The sequence below is a fragment of the Xyrauchen texanus genome, chromosome 31, assembly GCF_025860055.1.
Source record: "Xyrauchen texanus isolate HMW12.3.18 chromosome 31, RBS_HiC_50CHRs, whole genome shotgun sequence".
NCBI classification, from domain to species: Eukaryota; Metazoa; Chordata; class Actinopteri; order Cypriniformes; family Catostomidae; genus Xyrauchen; species Xyrauchen texanus.
Window position 1 is genome coordinate 35,890,349 of NC_068306.1, and position 19,526 is coordinate 35,909,874.

Genomic DNA, 19,526 nt, shown 5'->3' on the forward strand with positions numbered 1-19,526 from the left:
GGATTCAAATTGCATAATTTGTGATATTAATTATAATAACATTACAAACATTTATAAGTGGTGTTTGTTAAGGCATGCATCACAACTACTATTGCAACCACTATTACTATTGCTCATACTTGGGGTTTGCGATTAGACCAAACTCATAATTCAAAGTATTAAATGTTGGCATATCATTTTTCCCAGACTGGTTTTGCTACAGATATGAATGATACCTCTAATAATTCGGCTTATGATTGGGTGAAGAAAATAAACAAAACGCATCCAACATGCAACATGATACACAAACAGTTTGTTAAAGGAATAGTTCACCCAAATATGAAAATTCTCTCATCATTTACTCACCCTCATGCCATCCCAGATGTGTGACTTTCTTTCTTCAGCAGAACACAAATTAAGATTTTTTGAAGATTATCTCAGCTCTGTAGGTCCATACAATGCAAGTGAATGGTGACCAGAACTTTGAAGCTCAGAAAAGCACATAAAGGCAGCATAAAAGTACTCCATATGACTCTAGTGGTTTAATGCATGTCTGCTGAAGAGATATGATAGGTGTGGCTGAGAAACGGATCAGTATTTAAGTAATTTTTTACTCTCTCCTTTTCAAATAGTCCTCCAAAGAGTTGTTCTCCTTTGGTTTTTAGTATATATATATATATATATATGCTGCATATATATATGCTTGTTTTAAGGATGATTAGATATTTTTATTAGAAAAGAAAGTATATATTTTGGTTGCATTTTTGACATTATAAATGTAATTGATTGTGTAAAATAGACACAAAATAGATCCCAGGCCCCTGAATCTAATCGAAATGTAATCATATCGTGGCAGACTTTGAGGTATTGGCAAACATCAGATCGCTGGCTAAGAGAATCGATACAAGATTGTATCATGATGAAACTTCCGATTTACACCCCTAATATATATATACAGAATATACGTGTGTGTGTGTGTGTGTGTGTGTGTATATATATATATATATATACATACATACATACTGGCAGCCAAAAGTTTGGAATAATGTACAGATTTTGCTCTTATGGAAATAAATTGGCACTTTTAGCCACCTAAGTGTCATTCAACGGATCACAATGTCTAGTCAGGACATTAATAATGTGACAAATTACTTTTACAATTTGAAATAGTTTTTCAGAACTTCTTAAACTACTTCAAAGAGTTCTCATCAAAAAAAACTCTACGTGCAGCAATAACAGCTTTGCAGATCCTTGGCATTCTATCTGTCAGTTTGTCCAGATACTCGGGTGACATTTCACCCCACACCTCACTGTAGCACTTGCCATAGATGTGACTGTCTTGTCAGGCACTTCTCACGCACCTTACAGTCTAGCTGCTCCCACAAAAGCTCAATGAGGTTTAAGATCCAAAACACTGTCACAATGTCTGTGTTTCTTTGCCCACTCCAACCTTTTCTTTCAGTTTCAAAAGTGCCTTTTTGTTTGCAGTTCTTCCCATAAGGCCTGCACCCCTGAGTCGTCTCTTTACTGTTATACATGAAACTGGTGTTGAGTGGGTAGAATTCAATGAAGCTGTCAGCTGAGGACATGTGAGGTGTCTATTTCTCAAACTAGAGACTCTTGATGTACTTATCCTCTTGTTTAGTTGTACATCTGGCCTTCCACATCTCTTTCTGTCCTTGTTAGAGCCAGTTGAACTTTGTATTTAAAGGCTGTTGTGTACACCTTTGTATGAAATCTGCAGTTTTTTTTTTTTTGGCAATTTCAAGCGTTTTATAGCTTTAATTTCTCAAATCAATGATTGACTGAGTTTTTAATATTTAATATTGACCTTAAGACATGCCAGTCTATTGCATACTGTGGCAACTCAAAAACAAACACAAAGACAACGTTAAGCTTCATTTAATGAACCAAATAGCTTTCAACTGTGTTTGATATATTGTCAAGTGATTTTCTAGAACCAAGTTAGTCAATTAGTATGATTACTCAAGGATAAAGTGTTCGAGTGAAGGCTGCTGGAAATGTGGCCTGTCTAGATTTGATCAAAAATGACTTTTTTCAAATAGTGATGATGCTGATTTTTACATCAGTAATGTCCTGAATATACATTGTGATCAGTTGAATGCCACTTTGGTGAAATAAAGTACCAATTTCCTTCCAAAACAGCAAAATCTGTATATTATTCTGTGTGTGCTCGTGCGCGTGTGTGTGTGGACAATTTAGGATGTTGCATTATGTGTAGCATTTTTTTAAAGGAAACTGCACATTTACAATACACTGCAAAACATTTTCTCAAAGTGATTTTGTATTGTTTTCCAGTATAAATATCTAAATATTCTTTGAACAAGGTATATTTGGTCGACAAGCAAAATGGCATAAGATATTAAGTCCTGTTTTCAGAGAAATCTGACCAAAATCTGTAAACTTTATGTAAAAAAATCTGCCAATGGGCTAAGAAACATTATCTTGTTTTCCCTTTAAAAATAACACTTGTTTTTTTTTTTTTCTTGTTTTAAGCTTAAACCTCACCAAGTTTAGTTAGATTTCTTTGAAAACAAGACAAAATATCTTATGTCATTTTGCTTAGTAAATTTATCTTGTTTTGAGAATATTTCTATATTTTTTTTACTAGAAAACAAGACAAAAATAAGTGTGCAAGTTACGCATTTTGACTACCACGTAACCTAGTTCAAGTTCACCTGTTGATGTGCTACATTGTAGGTACAGACGAAAGTTAAAAAAACATTCATCAAAAAACATTTTCATCAGTAATTTTGTTGACTAGATTAATGCTGATCTAGATACCAGAATATCATAGGGACTTTATGACTCGAGTCAGTATAGACAACCACCCAGAACACCATAGCAACTGTAAGGCAATGGCCTGGCAACCACCCACAACCCCCAACCCAAGCATAGTGGTGTTGAGTTTTGCAGATTTCCTTGAGGGAATGTAATAAATTGAGTTGTTTTGTGCATGTGTGTAAATGTCTGTGTTCTTGCACATGCAGGCGTCAGGAGCTGCGAGAGCTGCGTTTGTTACAGAAAGAGCAGCATCGCGCTCAGGCCATTCTCAACTTCAAACTCAAAGACCAGCGTGAGCAGATGCAGCGCAGATTTGACCAGGACATGAATGTGAGTGTGTCTCTGCTATGTGACATGTCGAAAGAAGAGTAACAAAGCTGAAATATCCGTCTATGTCTGTGTTCACAGGCCAAGAAGAAATACTACGACACAGAACTGGAGACGCTGGAGAAACAGCAGAAACAGACCATAGAGAAGATGGAGACGGATCATGCCATACGACTGCGAGATGAGACCAAACGCATCCGCGCCGAACAGGACAAAGCCTACCACAAGTTCCTGGACCAGATGAAACACAAGAAGAAAGAGGTGAGAGAATGAGTCATACATTTAATATTTGTGTTGATTTGTGGTCTATAATTTTATTATCTATTGCAATGGCTTTCATAAAACATATTTATGCAAACCTGTGGGGCCACTGTAGATCAAAATCACCTACATTTATCTCTGATTTGTCTCAGGTAAAACAAGAGGTGGAGAAACTACCCAGGAGTGAGAGGAAAGACAGTCTGAAGGTCAAAATCAACAACTTTCAACAGATGAAATTAACTGAGGTACGCTTCACATATTGAATGGGCTTTGTGTCATACTCCTGGATGCCACATATTTCATATGACATCTGCAGTCGGCCGAGGATTATTACCATAATCATCAGAGTGTCTCTCTGTGCCAGAGGGTATCTGTATTATTATTCCTGGCTGTTATTTGTACAGGAAGAGAAGTTTCTTGCAGATCAGAAGGAATATCTTGAGTCAACGCTGAAGAGGATCATTGCTGAAAACAAGTGTGAGATCTCCGAGACGGAGCGGCAGTGCCTCAACAAAAAACAGAATCTCATTAGAGGTATAGACAGGGTTGGGGACGTGCGACCAGGTGGATAAAGCTTAAAGGGATAGTTCACACAAAAATGTAACATTTACTCACCCTCATGAAATCCCAGATGTGTATGACTTTCTTTCTTCTGCAGAACTCAAATGAAGATTTTAGAAGAACATTTCAGCTCTGTAGGTCCATACAATGCAAGTGAATTGTAACTAAAAATGTGAAGCTCAAAAAAGCACATAAATGCAGCATATAAGTAATCATAAGACTCCAGTGGGTAAATCTATGTATTCAGAAGTGATGCAATAGGTGTGGCTGAGAAACAGATAAATATTTAAGTCCTTTTTATAGTGCAGACATTTGAAAATGTTCAGTCTAGTCTACTTGAGTTACGGATGTTGAGTTTTTGGGAGACATTCTGTGTAAAAACTCTATGAATTGAAATGCATAATCCATAAATAATACCAACCACACAATGAAGAGGTGTAGACACTCTTAAGAACATGTAATGTATATTTTTATTTATTGACATTTTCACAACAGTCAGCGTGTACATTGCAAAAGCAGCACAGGAACAGTACGTGTTGAGGGAAATCCTTATGTGGAATTCAATGTTCAGTGGCATCATAAAAATAACATAAGACCACTAGGATATACAATGCAAGTGTTCATTTTTGGGAAGTTTTGAATCCTAAATTAACATGCAGACTCTTAGGTGTACGCTTGCTCATTGCTTACAATCCAAGCTCTGTTTCAATCTGTCAGAGCGTGAGACCACTATCTGGGACCTGGAAGAGAAGAACATTCATGAGAGACACCAGCTGTTCAAACAGCAGCTGAAGGACCAGTACTTCCTGCAGCGACACCAGCTCCTAAAGAAACACGAGAAGGTCAGAGAGCTTCAGCTCTTTATACTGATATGAAAGATCATTCAGTGCTCTGATCCTCATCCATGTCTGATCATTTGTTATGTGACAGGAACAAGAGCAGATGCAGTGTTACAACCAGCGCATGATTGAGATCCTGAAGGCCCGGCAGCAGCAGGAGAAGAACAGACTGCCCAAGATCCAGCGCAACGAGGGCAAAACACGAATGATGATGTTCAAGAAGAGCCTGAGGATCAACTCCACCGGAAGCTCTGCAGAAGACCGCGAGAAGATTAAACAGGTACAGCGCCTCTCTCTTTCACCTCTTATTTCTGCATGTGTTCTCCACCTTAATACTTGGCTCTCTCTTTTTTAGTTTTCCAGACAGGAGGAGAAGCGTCAGAAAGCGGAGCGACTGCACCAGCAGCAGAAACATGACAATCAGATGAGGGAGATGATTGGCCAGTGTGACAGCAACATCAGAGAACTGCAGCAGCTACAGGTGACACGGACATATGTGCAAGCATGAGATTTATTTGAGTCTGTGCGTTGTTTTAGTTGTTGGTCTATGTACAAATGGCAGACATTGTTGCCCGTTACTTTGCATTTGCCTGACTAGGTCAAATATTGAAAGGCAATACACCATGAAGCTTTAGCAGATACTGAACACGCCTGTAACTGTTGTATGTGAATGTGTCATGCAGAACGAGAAGTGTCATCTGCTGATAGAGAACGAAACACTGCGTCTGAAGTCACTGGATGAGCAGCACAACCAGCAGCTGAAGGACTGGAGAGAGCAGCTCAAGCCCAGGAAGAAGGTCTGATGCTCACTAATTTGTCCATGCTTACTCGCAGTTCTAGTGCAAAAAATACATCAACATTTATAGTCATTATTTTAAGTGTTATTTAAGTAAATGTTAAGAGTGGAAACAGAAAATCGGACTGGAAGAAGAGTGGGACAAAACGCAGATTCGATCCACAGTCAATAGGACATCAGTACACATTCACACCCATGCCACGGCAGCAAAGCCTACTGTTTAGTTTGTTGTATATTTCTGTGGTTTCACCAGACTATTGGGGTCCAAATAGTTGCACTGTGTGGCAGATGCAGTTTACACCCGTGTGCAAACAGACACTTCCTAACGTATAATAATTAGGTGAATTGCAAGAAAACATGGATCATATTTGACCTAAAGAAAAAAATAAAAATATACACACACACATACACTCACCTAAAGGATTATTAGGAACACCATACTAATACTGTGTTTGACCCCCTTTCGCCTTCAGAACTGCCTTAATTCTACGTGGCATTGATTCAACAAGGTGCTGAAAGCATTCTTTAGAAATGTTGGCCCATATTGATAGGATAGCATCTTGCAGTTGATGGAGATTTGTGGGATGCACATCCAGGACACTAAGCTCCTGTTCCACCACATCCCAAAGATGCTCTATTGGGTTGAGATCTGGTGACTGTGGGGGCCATTTTAGTACAGTGAACTCATTGTCATGTTCAAGAAACCAAATTTGAAATGATTAGAGCTTTGTGACATGGTGCATTATCCTGCTGGAAGTAGCCATCAGAGGATGGGTACATGGTGGCCATAAAGGGATGGACATGGTCAGAAACAATGCTCAGGTAGGCCGTGGCATTTAAACGATGCCCAATTGGCACTAAGGGGCCTAAAGTGTGCCAAGAAAACATCCCCCACACCATTACACCACCACCACCAGCCTGCACAGTGGTAACAAGGCATGATGGATCCATGTTCTCATTCTGTTTATGCCAAATTCTGACTCTACCATCTGAATGTCTCAACAGAAATCGAGACTCATCAGACCAGGCAACATTTTTCCAGTCTTCAACTGTCCAATTTTGGTGAGCTCTTGCAAATTGTAGCCTCTTTTTCCTATTTGTAGTGGAGATGAGTGGTACCCAGTGGGGTCTTCTGCTGTTGTAGCCCATCCGCCTCAAGGTTGTGCGTGTTGTGGTTTCACAAATGCTTTGCTGCATACCTCGGTTGTAACGAGTGGTTATTTCAGGCAAAGTTGCTCTTCTATCAGCTTGAATCAGTCGGCCCATTCTCCTCTGACCTCTAGCATCAACAAGGCATTTTCGCCCACAGGACTGCCGCATACTGGATGTTTTTCCCTTTTCACACCATTCTTTGTAAACCCTAGAAATGGTTGTGCGTGAAAATCCCAGTAACTGAGCAGATTGTGAAATACTCAGAAAAAATTGCTTAAATCACCTTTCTTTCCCATTCTGACATTCAGTTTGGAGTTCAGGAGATTGTCTTGACCAGGACCACACCCCTAAATGCATTGAAGCAACTGCCATGTGATTGGTTGATTAGATAATTGCATTAATGAGAAATTGAACAGGTGTTCCTAATAATCCTTTAGGTGAGTGTATATGTGTGTGTGTGTGTGTGTGTGTGTGTGTGTATATGTGTGTATACGTATATATACCTATGGCACGTGTGCTAGCATTGCTGGTGCAATTCACAGAAAAGAGCTAAATAGTTGATCGGCTTGTGATGCGTGAATGGCTTGCGCACACACACAACATGAGTCTCGTCACATTACATCAAGATGTAGATTGGAATGCAGGTACGAAAATCTTAATATAAATAAAATGGCCTGCTCCTCTCTCTGTTGCTTGTGTGCTAGAGATAACATGATTACAATGACATAATATAAGAAATATTTAATATTCCACACAATTTCGTGATCAGTTATCAAATAAGCAAATTTGTGACATTAGCTGTAACTCATTTTGTACAAAAGAACAGGTTTTCTGTCATTAAAGCACTTAAGATGCTCAGTGAAAATGTACCTGCCGGATCATGATTATATCATAATCATCGCGTTTAGCACAACTTTTTCACTCAAACTGTTATGCTGATAATATCATTTGTAATGAAAAATTAATTATTAAATCATTTATACATTGTACCCTTTCTCCATTGATCAATTACTATGGAGTCATTTGCCAAAGTCTTATGATCCACATGCAGACTTCAATATTTCAGTAGTAGCTCATTTCAGCAGCTGCAGAGATCTCACCCCAGTCCTTCTCAATTCCTCTGAGCTCATAGTCAAAATATGTCCCAACTTTGTGCATCTAGCAGCAGTTAGACATGCATGCAGACTGGGACCAGACATAAGTATTGAAGGTAAAAAGTCATTAAGAAAAAGTGGCTCTTCATAAAGCCATAATCCAGCATGTGTATCTGATGAACGTGAAATGGTAAACACCTTCCGTGCCTCCAGAACTGACTTCTAGAAGGATGTAAGATTCACACGATCATCATTCTGGAGCTCCATTAAGAACAAATGTTTGTTGAACCCCATACTTCTGACCCGCCTGAGAAGAACAGAAGCTGTCTCCTAGCCATGATACATCCATGTGATACACCGTCTCTGAGCTGCTTTTAAACGGAAAGCCTAATAGCCTGGATCTAATGTCTATCAATCCTTGACCTCGCTCTTGAACAGGAAGGTATAAAGCAGCAGCTCGAATCCAGTGTTGTCCAGACCAAAAGAAATTCACAAGTTTCCTTTGAATTTCCTCAATAAGTCCAACAGTTATTTTGTGCCACAGATTAGAAGCAACCAAATGTATTGGTCACTAAAATTATTTGTCATTTTCATTATTCTTAATCCTGATTCTAATTAAAAAAGATTTTATAGTTATTTCATTCGTAATTGAGTAATACAGTTTATTGTGTTTAAATCAGAATAATTTCCATCATGTAAAAAACACAATGAATTTTAATGTTCCTAAAATAGGCTTCATTTAAGCAAAATACAACTTTATATTTATTTTGATATGATTTGGTTTAAAGTGTGAGCTGGATATGTTCTAGAATCCCTATTTTTAAGGGATTTCTGCTTGCTGTTGCACTGTGTTTTTAGTATCGTTAGCTAGTTTTAACTGCATTGTTGATGAACACATTTGATTGTCAGGCACTTTAACCAGCGCATGCTGTTCAAGACATCTACTGTATGCATTTACACATGTCTGCACATGGTGAAATGTAGATGATTTACAGATAGTTGTAGATTTAAACTGTGTCTCCTCTCTCAGGCTCTGGAGGATGAACTGAACCAGAAGAAAAGAGAGCAGGAGCTTTTCTTCAAGATGAGTGAAGACTCTGAGTGTCAGAACCTCTGCTCACCCAACAGACTCAGCAAGTTCCTGCCATACGCCGATTCCACCAACACATGAGCTGCTGCCCCAAAACACCCTCACGTCTGTGGACTGCACACCAAGTATTTTACTTCAGGTTTTATTTTCTTAGAAGACTCGTATGGAGGTTTAATCAGATATCATCTCACAGATCTCAATGAAAATGCTCAAAAATCGCATCTGAAATCCATTAATGCAGTTTGACGCTCCCAAAGTAAGTTTTGCACCAACTTAACCACAAAGCCAAATAACCAAGTTAAACTAATGCTAAGATTTACCCCCCAATCAAACAAAATCAATCACCAAAATGTACCTACTTGGCTCGTAATGGCTGATTTTGAATGTCTAAATCAGTAATCCCATCCAGCTATACTCTTATGTTCATTGAACAGTGGGTTCATTGGTACATATCTGGTCAATGTTGAGGAAAGTGCCTTTGATACAATACATTGATTTAAAAAGGGTTTGTTTACTCATGAATAATTCATTAGGGGGATTGAGCTGTTTCACTTTATTATGACCATTCAAGATCTGAGATCAGACCCTTTTGCCTTCATTCAGAAGCTTTATTCTTCTAATTTTATCTTTAGTTACATTTCTGTTGCCAAATATATTGTACAAACTTTACATATTTCTCATAGTTTCTTATATATTTTTACTTTTTTCTATATTCGTTTACATAAACATAGTTACAACTATCACTTTACTTATCTAACAAATTATAGAACCAATTTCAACCTTGTACAGACGTTTAAATGCTGGAAAAGTTTTGTTGCTCTTTTTTTTAATTTGTTTTTTTATTACCATTAAAATCCTTCTGAACTGCTGCATAATTTGTTCGTTACTAAACTGAACAGCAGAAACGTATGTTTTAATTGGTACATTTAAGTTATTTTTATTATACTTTTATTGTCGTCAGAGATGTTTTTTGTCAATGTATGTATTAGACCACAACTAATTCACCCCTTTTATTATTGTCCCGCAATGTTCACCAAAATGCGAGTTATACTTGTCCACCAAACTGTCAGTGGCAAATTTACTGTAAACACAACACACTGGATGGTATAAGCGTGTGCTGGTACTGACGATACTTGCTAATGCCAAAATCTCTAAACTAACAAGTGTCGAGATATTTGTTTAAGGTTTAAATGTGGTTATAATGTTTTCCTGTTTAGTTTTATTGTATTGTATTGTATTGATCATTTTGTATCATGCTGTTGGAATCACTGTCACCTATCCAATGTGCAATATGTTGTGTTCCTTTAAATGTGTTCAAATTTTACCTATTGTGTTATTTTACAACTGCTCGCTTTCTTGAGCCGTTTGATATATTTATTTCTAGAAAACATGTCTGAACATTGGGAACGAGATTTACACCTGTTTTTCTAGTTCCTTTACAATTACTTTTTAATTTCAATATTTCAGTTTTTATGTCTTCCCATCACAATTAACTTTTTTTAGGCTTGCAGCTTAACCAAAGGTTTAGTGTGTATGTCTGTGTAAAGAAACTGTCGTCCTAGAAGAGTACATATAATAAATGAGATGTTTATTATTCATACCAAGAATTATCTGTATTTGATTCGATTTCAGTAAATGACTGTTTAGAAATAATTGTTTTGCGAGTAGTCAGGGGGCCAAGTACCATATAGCTTCTAGAACTATGTTAAAAAAAGTTTGGGATCCTCATCTCAAACCCTCTAGCGCCAGTTTTGTGTACATTTTAGCTGAAAAAGTTTTACTTGAATGAACTAGAAAAATCTTAAAAATATCTTGAATATTTTACAGATATTTATTAAAGCATATTTTAAAAATAAATATTTTTTATACTCCAAACTAAAGGTACACCAAAATATCATTTTTACGATTAATCAGTGCCGATAGTTGCTTTTTGGAACTATCAGTTATCTGCAAAATTCTGTGGCAATTGCTGCTATTATTTTATTTCTTTTACTCATCAAAAAAACTCAGTTGGTAAAATGTGTATGTATACTGTATATATACAAATCTTTTCATTTGGTGAATTTAAAAGCCATAAAAAGCTTCATTTAGTACATACTTGTATAAATAGAGCTAATTCTGTCATTTCAAAATAAGAGTCCCAGGTGTATTTAAGGCTTCTTTCTAGTTAAAAGTCTGCTGTTATACAACAAATATGAATTTTTCTGGTTATTACTGGAATTTTGCACAATAAACTGCTTTTGTGATTTTATTGATCTTGGAGCCTCAATGTCTGTGCTCTTCTTAGTAAGGATTTATTTGTTATTATTCCATCCATAGTTTTTTTTTAAACTTTTTTTTAAAAAGATTAATCGGTTATCTGCCTTTTGCACCACCTTAGGTGTTGGTATCGGTAAAATCCAATATTTGTTTAATGCTACTCTAAATAGTCTTCCTTTAAAATGCCAATGAAGCAGACCTAGAATCCATTTCCATAAATTCTACAAGTGTGTGTGTGTGTGTGTGTGTGTGTGTAATAATACAAAATAAATGCACAATATTTTCAATTCTTTTGAAAAATCTTTAAAGAACAGGAATAAATGAAGGTCAGCAAAACAACTGTACCCTTAATAACTGCCCTGGCTTACACATATAATTAATATAAAAAACACCAGCAATTTGAAATGTTTATTTGATTTACATTAAAGTAAAAAAAAAAAAAGTTAGTCAAACCTTGAAATACTATGGACAAAGTATCACAAATTGTGATTTAACAATCACTTTCCATACATGCAGTATTAATCCTCTGTTTTGTCCCTCATAATACAATTTTTTTTCTTTTGCAAATTAATTGTATTTTAATGTCAGCCATACCACAACACATTCTGTTATCCTCTCTTAACCTTAATTCACAACTCAGGCACTTGCACATTATTTAGAGTTGGATCAAATTGTTTTAGAAGCAGGAATGGTTTACCGATCGGGCCAATGGGGGCCAGTCTGTCGATCCCAAGAAGTCAACAACTTTTGGGGGGCCCTTGGAGATAATTGGCCCCGGGAGATTTGCAAGTCATAATCTGTCCCTGTTAATAAACTACTTGGAGATAATGACCATAGAGCAACTAGTGAGCATATTATTTTCGGTGCTCCCGGTATTGTCAACAAATCCAATTGGGCACTAAAAAATGTATATAAAAAAAAAACAACATTGATATTTTAGGTAACAATGACTACATTTTCAAATGTAGTGTTAACAGTAAACATATTAATCAAATCTATGCTTGAAACCAGTCAAGCATGCATGAAAACAATTTGACAATGACTGGATCTTTGTCAGTGGTATGAAAATACTTTTGAGGGCAATACTGACATTAAAAATCACAATATTATGGCTGCTCTGAGGTAATCCATTACTCCTATTTACAAATGTGGATGATTGGTACAGCAATTGGAGGGGCAGGGTTAGCGATATTCATGAAATAAAATGGGTGCCGCAATACTGTAAATCAAAGCCATTTGTTCAGGTCTGTTTCTGCACAGTGCAGAAATCTACACAAAATCTATGAAAAGTGCAAATTAAAAACAAGAAATAATTCTCATTAAACATTAAAAAATTAGGAAAGGTGGTGCTATGTAGTAGCATCTGAATCATTTTTCCAAGACCAAGTAATTTCTATTGCTCGCTATTAGATATTAGGATTTAGCTGTAAACTAACGCTTGCTATATTACCAATATGAATATTTTAAAGTGTTCAAAGGGTTTCCAAGATTTGGATTTTGCTATGTAAGCTCTAATTGCATGTGTAATATAGAATCATACTCTAGAATTTATATTTGCTTATACACACTGCACAAAGACAGCTTTTTGCTTATTTGCATATACTACGCAAAAAGTGCTGATCACTTTGCATATTATACTTTATATATTGCTAGTCATCTTCAGCGATACATATAAAAAGGTTTGATTTAACATAAAAAGGGCAAGTAATGTGAGGTTCAATGTTATAATCTGAAAGAACATCTTGATCTATACACATGGTTTTCCCCAAAGGGAATGTTACAAAAAACTAGTTAAAGCAAACTAATTATTATAGCATGTTTGAACTTGCAAAGGATGGAATGTAATGTAAAAAATATATATATTTTGGTACCCATAAATAAAAGATGTTAATTAAATACATTTTCAATAATAGGCTGCTGTATCAGAGTACTTAAGGTTTCTTGGTCAGGTAGTTTGAAGGGATCCAGCCCTCCATAACTGGCCCATCACTCACATTTTTACAAAACCACCAGCCACTGCTACTCCGCTCCAGGACTTCAAAAACAGCACCCTCTTTGAAGCCAGGCATCTGCTCGTCTCCTTCGAAGTCTGCCACAGCTAAGAACAGCTCCTCTTTGGCTGGCTCCTTGATCAGGGGTGGGAGTTTGTCTCTCGGAGGTCCAGGTTTTTCTGTTTTAAAGAGGGGCTTAGGTGGCACAGGCACTTTGGGTTTCTCCTCCATCTTGGTGGCTGGCAGAGCGAAAGCTTTCATTTTAGGTGGCGGGGGTCTGATTTGAGGAGGAACAGCTGGCTTGGCCTCCTGAAAGTCTTCTTGAGGAACTTCAGTGTCTATAGGACTGGTAGGCTCAGCACTCTTCTTCGGTGGTGGAGGTCTTCGAGGAGCCACAGAAGGCTTTTGTGGTGGCTGTTTTGGTGCTGTTGAAGGCAGTTTAGTTGTTTCTGATGGGGCATGGCCATTATGTTGCTTAGGGGGGCATTTTGGCTCCTCATTTGATCTGCCATTATTCAAGGTGTTGTTGGATGTGTTGGACAAGGTGTCATTCTGTTGGCTAGGATCTCTTGAGTTGCCACCAAACTCTGGAGGCTTAGATGGACGAAGTTTACTCCTCAGGTTTGTGATATCCAACTCGTTCTTAGCTGCTGGCTCTGGTTTCACTGCAGGGGCAGGTTTTGGTCTGATAACTGGTTTCTGCTTTATGAACGTGGCTGGGCTCGGAGAATCAGGCTTTTCTTCAAGTGAATCTGGCTTTGGTTTGGGAGGCTGCTTTGCCACATGCTTGAGGTTAAACCTTTTCACCTCGTTTTCTAAAACTTTGTGGCCATAATCCAAATCCATCTCATTGCGCATGTGGATTTGCTTGTTCTTTTCTTCTTTCTTAATCTCTGGGGGTTTGTCCGGTTTGAGAGGAGCAGCTTTTGGGGTCACTAACGGGATGTTGACCCCTGGAGCCGGTGGTTTGGGCGGGAGAGGTTTGGAAAGGTCTGTTTTGAGTTTGTCATCCAGTTCCAGGCTCTTGTTGATGGACTCTCTCCTGGGTGGTAAAGCTGGCTTCTCCTCAATTGTAGGTGAAGATGGAGGTGGGGGTAAAGGCCCTGAGAAATGGGGACTGCTTTTGACTGCATTGAGCTTCCAATCTCTCAGTTTGGGACGAGTGGGAAAATCAGATTTGGATGAAGGTTTATCCGGCAGGGGTTTGGACCAACCATCTTCAGAGTTGGCATTATTGCTAGAGGTATCATCAAGCTTCAGCTGAGCCATCTCACCAGGAAGGGGGGCCAAAAAGTTAGGCCTAGAGGCATTGATAGTCTTCTTGTACTTATCAATAAATGTGACCGGAGCCCAGCCTTCCTTATCATCTATCTGAATGTACCACCAACCACTGGAGTTCTTCTCAATGACCTGGAAGTATCAGAGGTAAATGAAGAGATGCATGTGAAATAGCTGGAAGTACCGACTTGAGAACAAGTCAAAAATAAAATTACGTTGTCTCCTGTTGTACTCACCTCAACTTTCACTCCTGCCTGGAAGCTAATGCCATCAGGGATGGTTGTTTGAAAGTCTGCTATGGTGTAATACTCCTCCTCTACAGGTGGAGGCCCTGGAGGTTTAGGCAGGTTTGCTCCTCTTGGCTGTGTAAGAAGTTTGAAAAAACTGAAAATCTGTATTTCTAAATTTTGAATCTGAAATTTGGCATTAATGTTGTCAACTATTCGGTCTTAGCCGGAATTATCAATATTGTGGCCAAAATGATGATGTCCTGTATGCAGGATGCTGATTGTCCCATATTTGATTTGTCTTGGATAAGCAGAGAAATGCTTGAGGGGGATCCCCATCTTGTATTGAAGCGCTCAAAATGCTCAAATTTCCTGTATTCATGTGGTGACAAGTTGGCAACCCTAGTTAGCATGTACAAAACCATGTGCATACACTACATTTAAAACTGAAGGACAAACACTGGAAATGCATCGAAACAACTAGTATCAATCTTACTATTGTAAGATCCCGGCGTGGTGGAGGTCTTTGTCGTGCCCCTGCTTCTGTAAAAGAGGACAGAGTTCAGAGGGCCTTACCTGTATTCTCCAAAAAGCAATTGAGGCAATTATACATTTTATTTATGATTTAAGTAGGAATGTATCGTTACCAATTTTAAGATGATAGGTACGAGTAATGATACCTATAAGATACCACTATTTTATGCTGCAGTTTTAAGGTACAGCTATCTTATCCTTTAACTACTGGATGAATTAGATATATATAGCCTGACTGAGGAAGCTTTAGTGAACTTCAGGAACTTAAATTACGCTGCTGAAAAGACCAACTTGGATAAGTAAAATTATCAACAAAAATGCTGGACTAGGCTGGTTTACACTGGTGGTGCTGGTTTTGTGCTTGTCTAGCTGGTGGACCAGGATAGCCACGCTGTTCAATAAAACATAATAGGTGAAACTGGGTGAATAATGTAGTATTGTTGGAATAAAATTGGAAAAAGATTTGTGGGTACACCAGCACCTTACGCTGATGACCAGCATCCAAAACATATGCTGGTCTTTTCACCAGGATATTCATACATGTTTATTTTCTCCATTAAAATCCTTTTTTAGGTATACTTACTACGCTTGCTGTCTGAGAATGGTGAAAATCGGTCCATCTGATTCTCCTTGCTGGCGTACTGCTGTTTAAAAGCAGCATCTAGATCATTAGCGCTGGCGTGAACTGGAGCACCAGACGCTGTCTTCTGACTGAGAATGTCAGTCTTCTTCAGGTATGATGCCGGGGCCCAGCCCTCTTTATCTTGGTACCTGGGCAGGGGTGGGCACACTGCTCAGTCTGAGAAAATACTTTTTTTATTTATTTTTTATTTTTCTGGAGACATGTGTGTTTTTCTGCTTTACCTGATCTTCCACCAGCCTTCCAAGTTTTTCTGAATGACCTCAACAGTCATGCCTCTCTCCAAATCAATTTCATCTGGATCACGGGCAGAGTATGGATAGATCGCAGTGTACTTTTCTTCTGGACACATGAAAAGAATGTTTACTTTTATTTAATTAATTAAATTCAACCACTACAGCCCATTTACACCTTTATGTTTTCTTTGATTTGTTTTGTTATATAGAAGCTTTATATAGAAAACTATGTATTTCTGAATACAATTATTTATAAGCTAACAGTGTTCTCAGTGGAAAACATGCAGTTGCAAATCTGCAATAGTGGTAAGGTGTCACTTTTTTACCATTCTATTTGATAGTAAATGGCTATCTGTCATCTGCATGCCCTCTTTCTATTTCTGAACAGCAGATGTAGATTGGGGGTTGGATCTGGTCAGAGACTCAAGGTAATGACAACAATACATCTTCTGCGAAAAGTGATTATTTTACATGCTCATAAAAATCACAATCTAAACACAATACTTGACACCACCAGGTTTGATTGTTAAAATGCATATTATCTCTATTCATAGTAGTTCAATGATGGGTGCAATGTTTAAATATTTTCTGATTCCTCCACATCTTTAAGTAAATCCAATACTTGCTTCATAACCGTGATGTCATTCATTACATTTTACATTTATGCATTTGGCAGACGCTTTTATCCAAAGCGACTTACAGTGCAATTATTATTACAGGGACAATCCCCCCAGAGCAACCTGGAGTTAAGTGCCTTGCTCAAGGGCACAATGGTGGTGGCCATGGGGTTCGAACCAGGGACCCTCTGATTAACAGCCCTGTGCTTTAGCCACTACGCCACCAAAACATTTTGAATGTAACAGGGTTGTCACAAACGATTTTAAGATAGAAGTTGAATAAGTTTTAAACTTAGAGAAGATGTACTTTATACAGGTCTTGTGTATGAAGGTTTTCAGCATCAGCTCAAGGAAAGACCAAAAGAGGAAAACCATGAACAACTTATCTTGAACAAACCACAGAAAAAGTGTCATAAAAGTGAAGTTCAATCGAGAGTTTGGTGCATAATGTTGATTACCACAAAACTGTACTCTTCCCTCTTTTCTTCTCTCAAACATCTGAGAGATATCTGCCGCATCCAGGAACAACACAAAGGTGGAAAGGCATCTTGAAAAAGATGCGTCTTTAAAAGGACATTCGACGCCAATGTGTTTACTCTGTTGCTCTTAAGAACGCTGTCGAAGCGCCCAGGGGCGTGGAGAGCACTGGCATGCAGAGAAGGGAGAAAGCTGCTGGTAATGCACCGTAGATCCAACAGCAGTGCTCTAGAGGTGAGTAGAACAGTAGTGAGTTTCTCAGCTCGCCGATCACACAATTTTAGAACGAGCCATTTAGTCTGTAGGATATTATGTTCTGGAGTTATGGTATGGGTCGCTCGTTAGGGTTACTATAGTGTTACCAAGTGGAGTCACTATAAATAAACTTGCAAGGTTCTTCAAACACGTTCAGAAGGAGTGAATAAAATGTATGCATAGAACAGATTGTTGGTGACAGTGGCGGCTGCTGGTCTTTCAAAGAGGGGAAGCTCATTTTCGGCCCACATTATAAACTTATTTACCCTATTTTTTGCACTAAATCAATCTTAGGTGTTGATCTGCCCTGCTGTTTAATTCAAATTTTTTCCTCGTAAGGAAGACTTTTAAATGGCTTCGCCAAAATCAGGTCGACAATATTAGCACCGTCTGCCATCGTGCGCAGTTTCACCCATACGACGCTAGCCTAGCCTACTGTATGAATGAACGAACGCTCTAAAACAAAATATATTAAACTTGGTAAAACTGAAACATGTGGTGTATAATTGTGTGAAATGTATTATGCAAATTGACTAGCAATTTCGCCAAACAAACATAAAGAAATAGGTTGCAGCAGTTTGTCTTTCGACTACACTTGAGAAATCCGCGATGGGACTGAGCGCGAAATAGCTTCAGTGACTTCTTATAGTACAGATTCGCTGTCAATCAAAAGGAGATGCAGTCTTTCGACAGATCCTCCAATCATCACGCGGAAGCCCGGAGTCCGGGCCAGCCCACTCCTCATTCACCCCCAGAGACGCTGAGCGTCCGTGGGCGGGACATAATCGCAGCATTTATCCAATGACCGTCTATTTTCGGAGCACTGAAAAAACTGTTCAGAGCAGCCCCATTGAAGTCAATGGACGCTCGGCTTCAACAGGGAAATGCACTGACGCTACGGGAATGTATGAGAAGTAAATCGAGTCAGCCGACCTGCTATATGTAATGTAGCTGATTCTGAACGAACTCGTCTTCGAGATGAACGTGTTCTAACGCATTTTTAGTCAATAAATTGTTTACACAATAGTACATATTTGACCATTATTTTTTTGACATTATAGGGGAAGCTGAGCTTCCCTTGCAGTCTTAAAGAAATCCCCACTGGTTGGTGACTATTCCTTTTCTGATGACTATGTTTAAATTGTGATTGTGTTTGACTGTTAATATTTACATGATTTTATGACAAAACATGCATCATTCAACACCACTTACGAGGTTCAGAAGAGCAAAGGGCAATTTTTGTAAACAAGACGTGAGGTAAGAAAAAGTAAAAGGAAGGGTATTGTACAAAACACACAAGCCATTTATTTACAAATATTTAATGTTCCTGTATAGTGATTCATGCTATGTTCAGTTCCACAAGACATGCATGTTGCCCACACCACATGCATACAGTAGGTCAAACATGCAGACGGTGGAGAAGTTATCATCACAAACAGAGTGAAAAAGTGGTGTGGTCTCCACCTCGCCCAAAGCCTGTGCTGAACAGATCCCCTAAAGTACGTCGGCGACCAACGTGCCTCGGCAGTGACCAGAACCTCCGGCACACTCCAGCAGAGAGCAAGCACACACATGAGAGAACCTTGATTTCGCCTCTATTTTCACTGGATATGCAAACATCTAATATTTGCCATGTAGTGCAGAACTGGTTACATTTCCGTCACATATCACTAACAAAGACATTTTGTCAAAGAGAAAGAGAGAACTCAAAGAGTATGTACACAGTTAAAGGGATAGTTCAGTTTTTCTTCTGTGGAATACACAAGAAGATGTTGGGCAGAAAGTTAGCTTCAGCCACTCTTCAATTGCATTGAATGGATAAAAGATGCCATAAAAATAAATCAAACTACCATCATGCCTAACAATGTGTTTGAGCTCCACAGAAGAAAGAAAGCCATACAGGTTTGGCACAACATAATGGTGAGTAAATAATGGCTCTGTTCAATTTCGGGGGAACTGTCCCTTTTGAATATCTCTTTTTTTTTTTTTTTTTTTTTTACGTAGGCTTTTTGAATCATTGCCATTGTTTGTGTATAAACATTTGAGAAGGAACTTTTCTCAGAAATAAACTTCCTTTAAAGGTGAAATGTGTGATTTCTCTGCCCCTA

At 38.3% G+C, this 19,526-nt stretch overlaps 2 protein-coding genes across 6 annotated transcripts in view; one reads left to right on the forward strand and one right to left on the reverse strand.

Annotated features, from left to right (window-relative positions):
• The window catches only part of LOC127625381 (serine/threonine-protein kinase 10-like), a 62,943-nt gene extending 51,595 nt beyond the window's left edge, over positions 1–11,348 (forward strand). The window contains exons 11-19 of the mRNA XM_052100642.1: positions 2,991–3,114; positions 3,193–3,372; positions 3,525–3,617; positions 3,777–3,906; positions 4,651–4,775; positions 4,864–5,052; positions 5,128–5,253; positions 5,456–5,569; positions 8,845–11,348. Coding sequence (XP_051956602.1) covers positions 2,991–3,114; positions 3,193–3,372; positions 3,525–3,617; positions 3,777–3,906; positions 4,651–4,775; positions 4,864–5,052; positions 5,128–5,253; positions 5,456–5,569; positions 8,845–8,985 — 1,222 coding nt within the window. The 3' untranslated portion in view covers positions 8,986–11,348. The remainder of the gene's footprint in view (positions 1–2,990; positions 3,115–3,192; positions 3,373–3,524; positions 3,618–3,776; positions 3,907–4,650; positions 4,776–4,863; positions 5,053–5,127; positions 5,254–5,455; positions 5,570–8,844) is intronic.
• A 112-nt stretch (positions 11,349–11,460) lies between these two features.
• Positions 11,461–19,526, reverse strand: part of LOC127625382 (SH3 and PX domain-containing protein 2B-like) — a 77,559-nt gene continuing 69,493 nt past the window's right edge. Inside the window, exons 9-14 of one of the 5 annotated variants that reach the window (XM_052100644.1) lie at positions 18,883–18,966; positions 16,058–16,175; positions 15,777–15,964; positions 15,156–15,199; positions 14,669–14,794; positions 11,461–14,564 (exon numbers count right to left, since the gene is read on the reverse strand). In XM_052100644.1, the coding sequence (XP_051956604.1) occupies positions 13,095–14,564; positions 14,669–14,794; positions 15,156–15,199; positions 15,777–15,964; positions 16,058–16,175; positions 18,883–18,966 (2,030 nt within the window). In that variant the 3' untranslated portion in view covers positions 11,461–13,094. Of the gene's footprint in view, positions 14,565–14,668; positions 14,795–15,155; positions 15,203–15,776; positions 15,965–16,057; positions 16,176–18,882; positions 18,967–19,526 lie in introns of all 5 variants that reach the window. The other 4 variants (XM_052100646.1, XM_052100643.1, XM_052100648.1 and 1 more) reach the window with 4 other exon arrangements.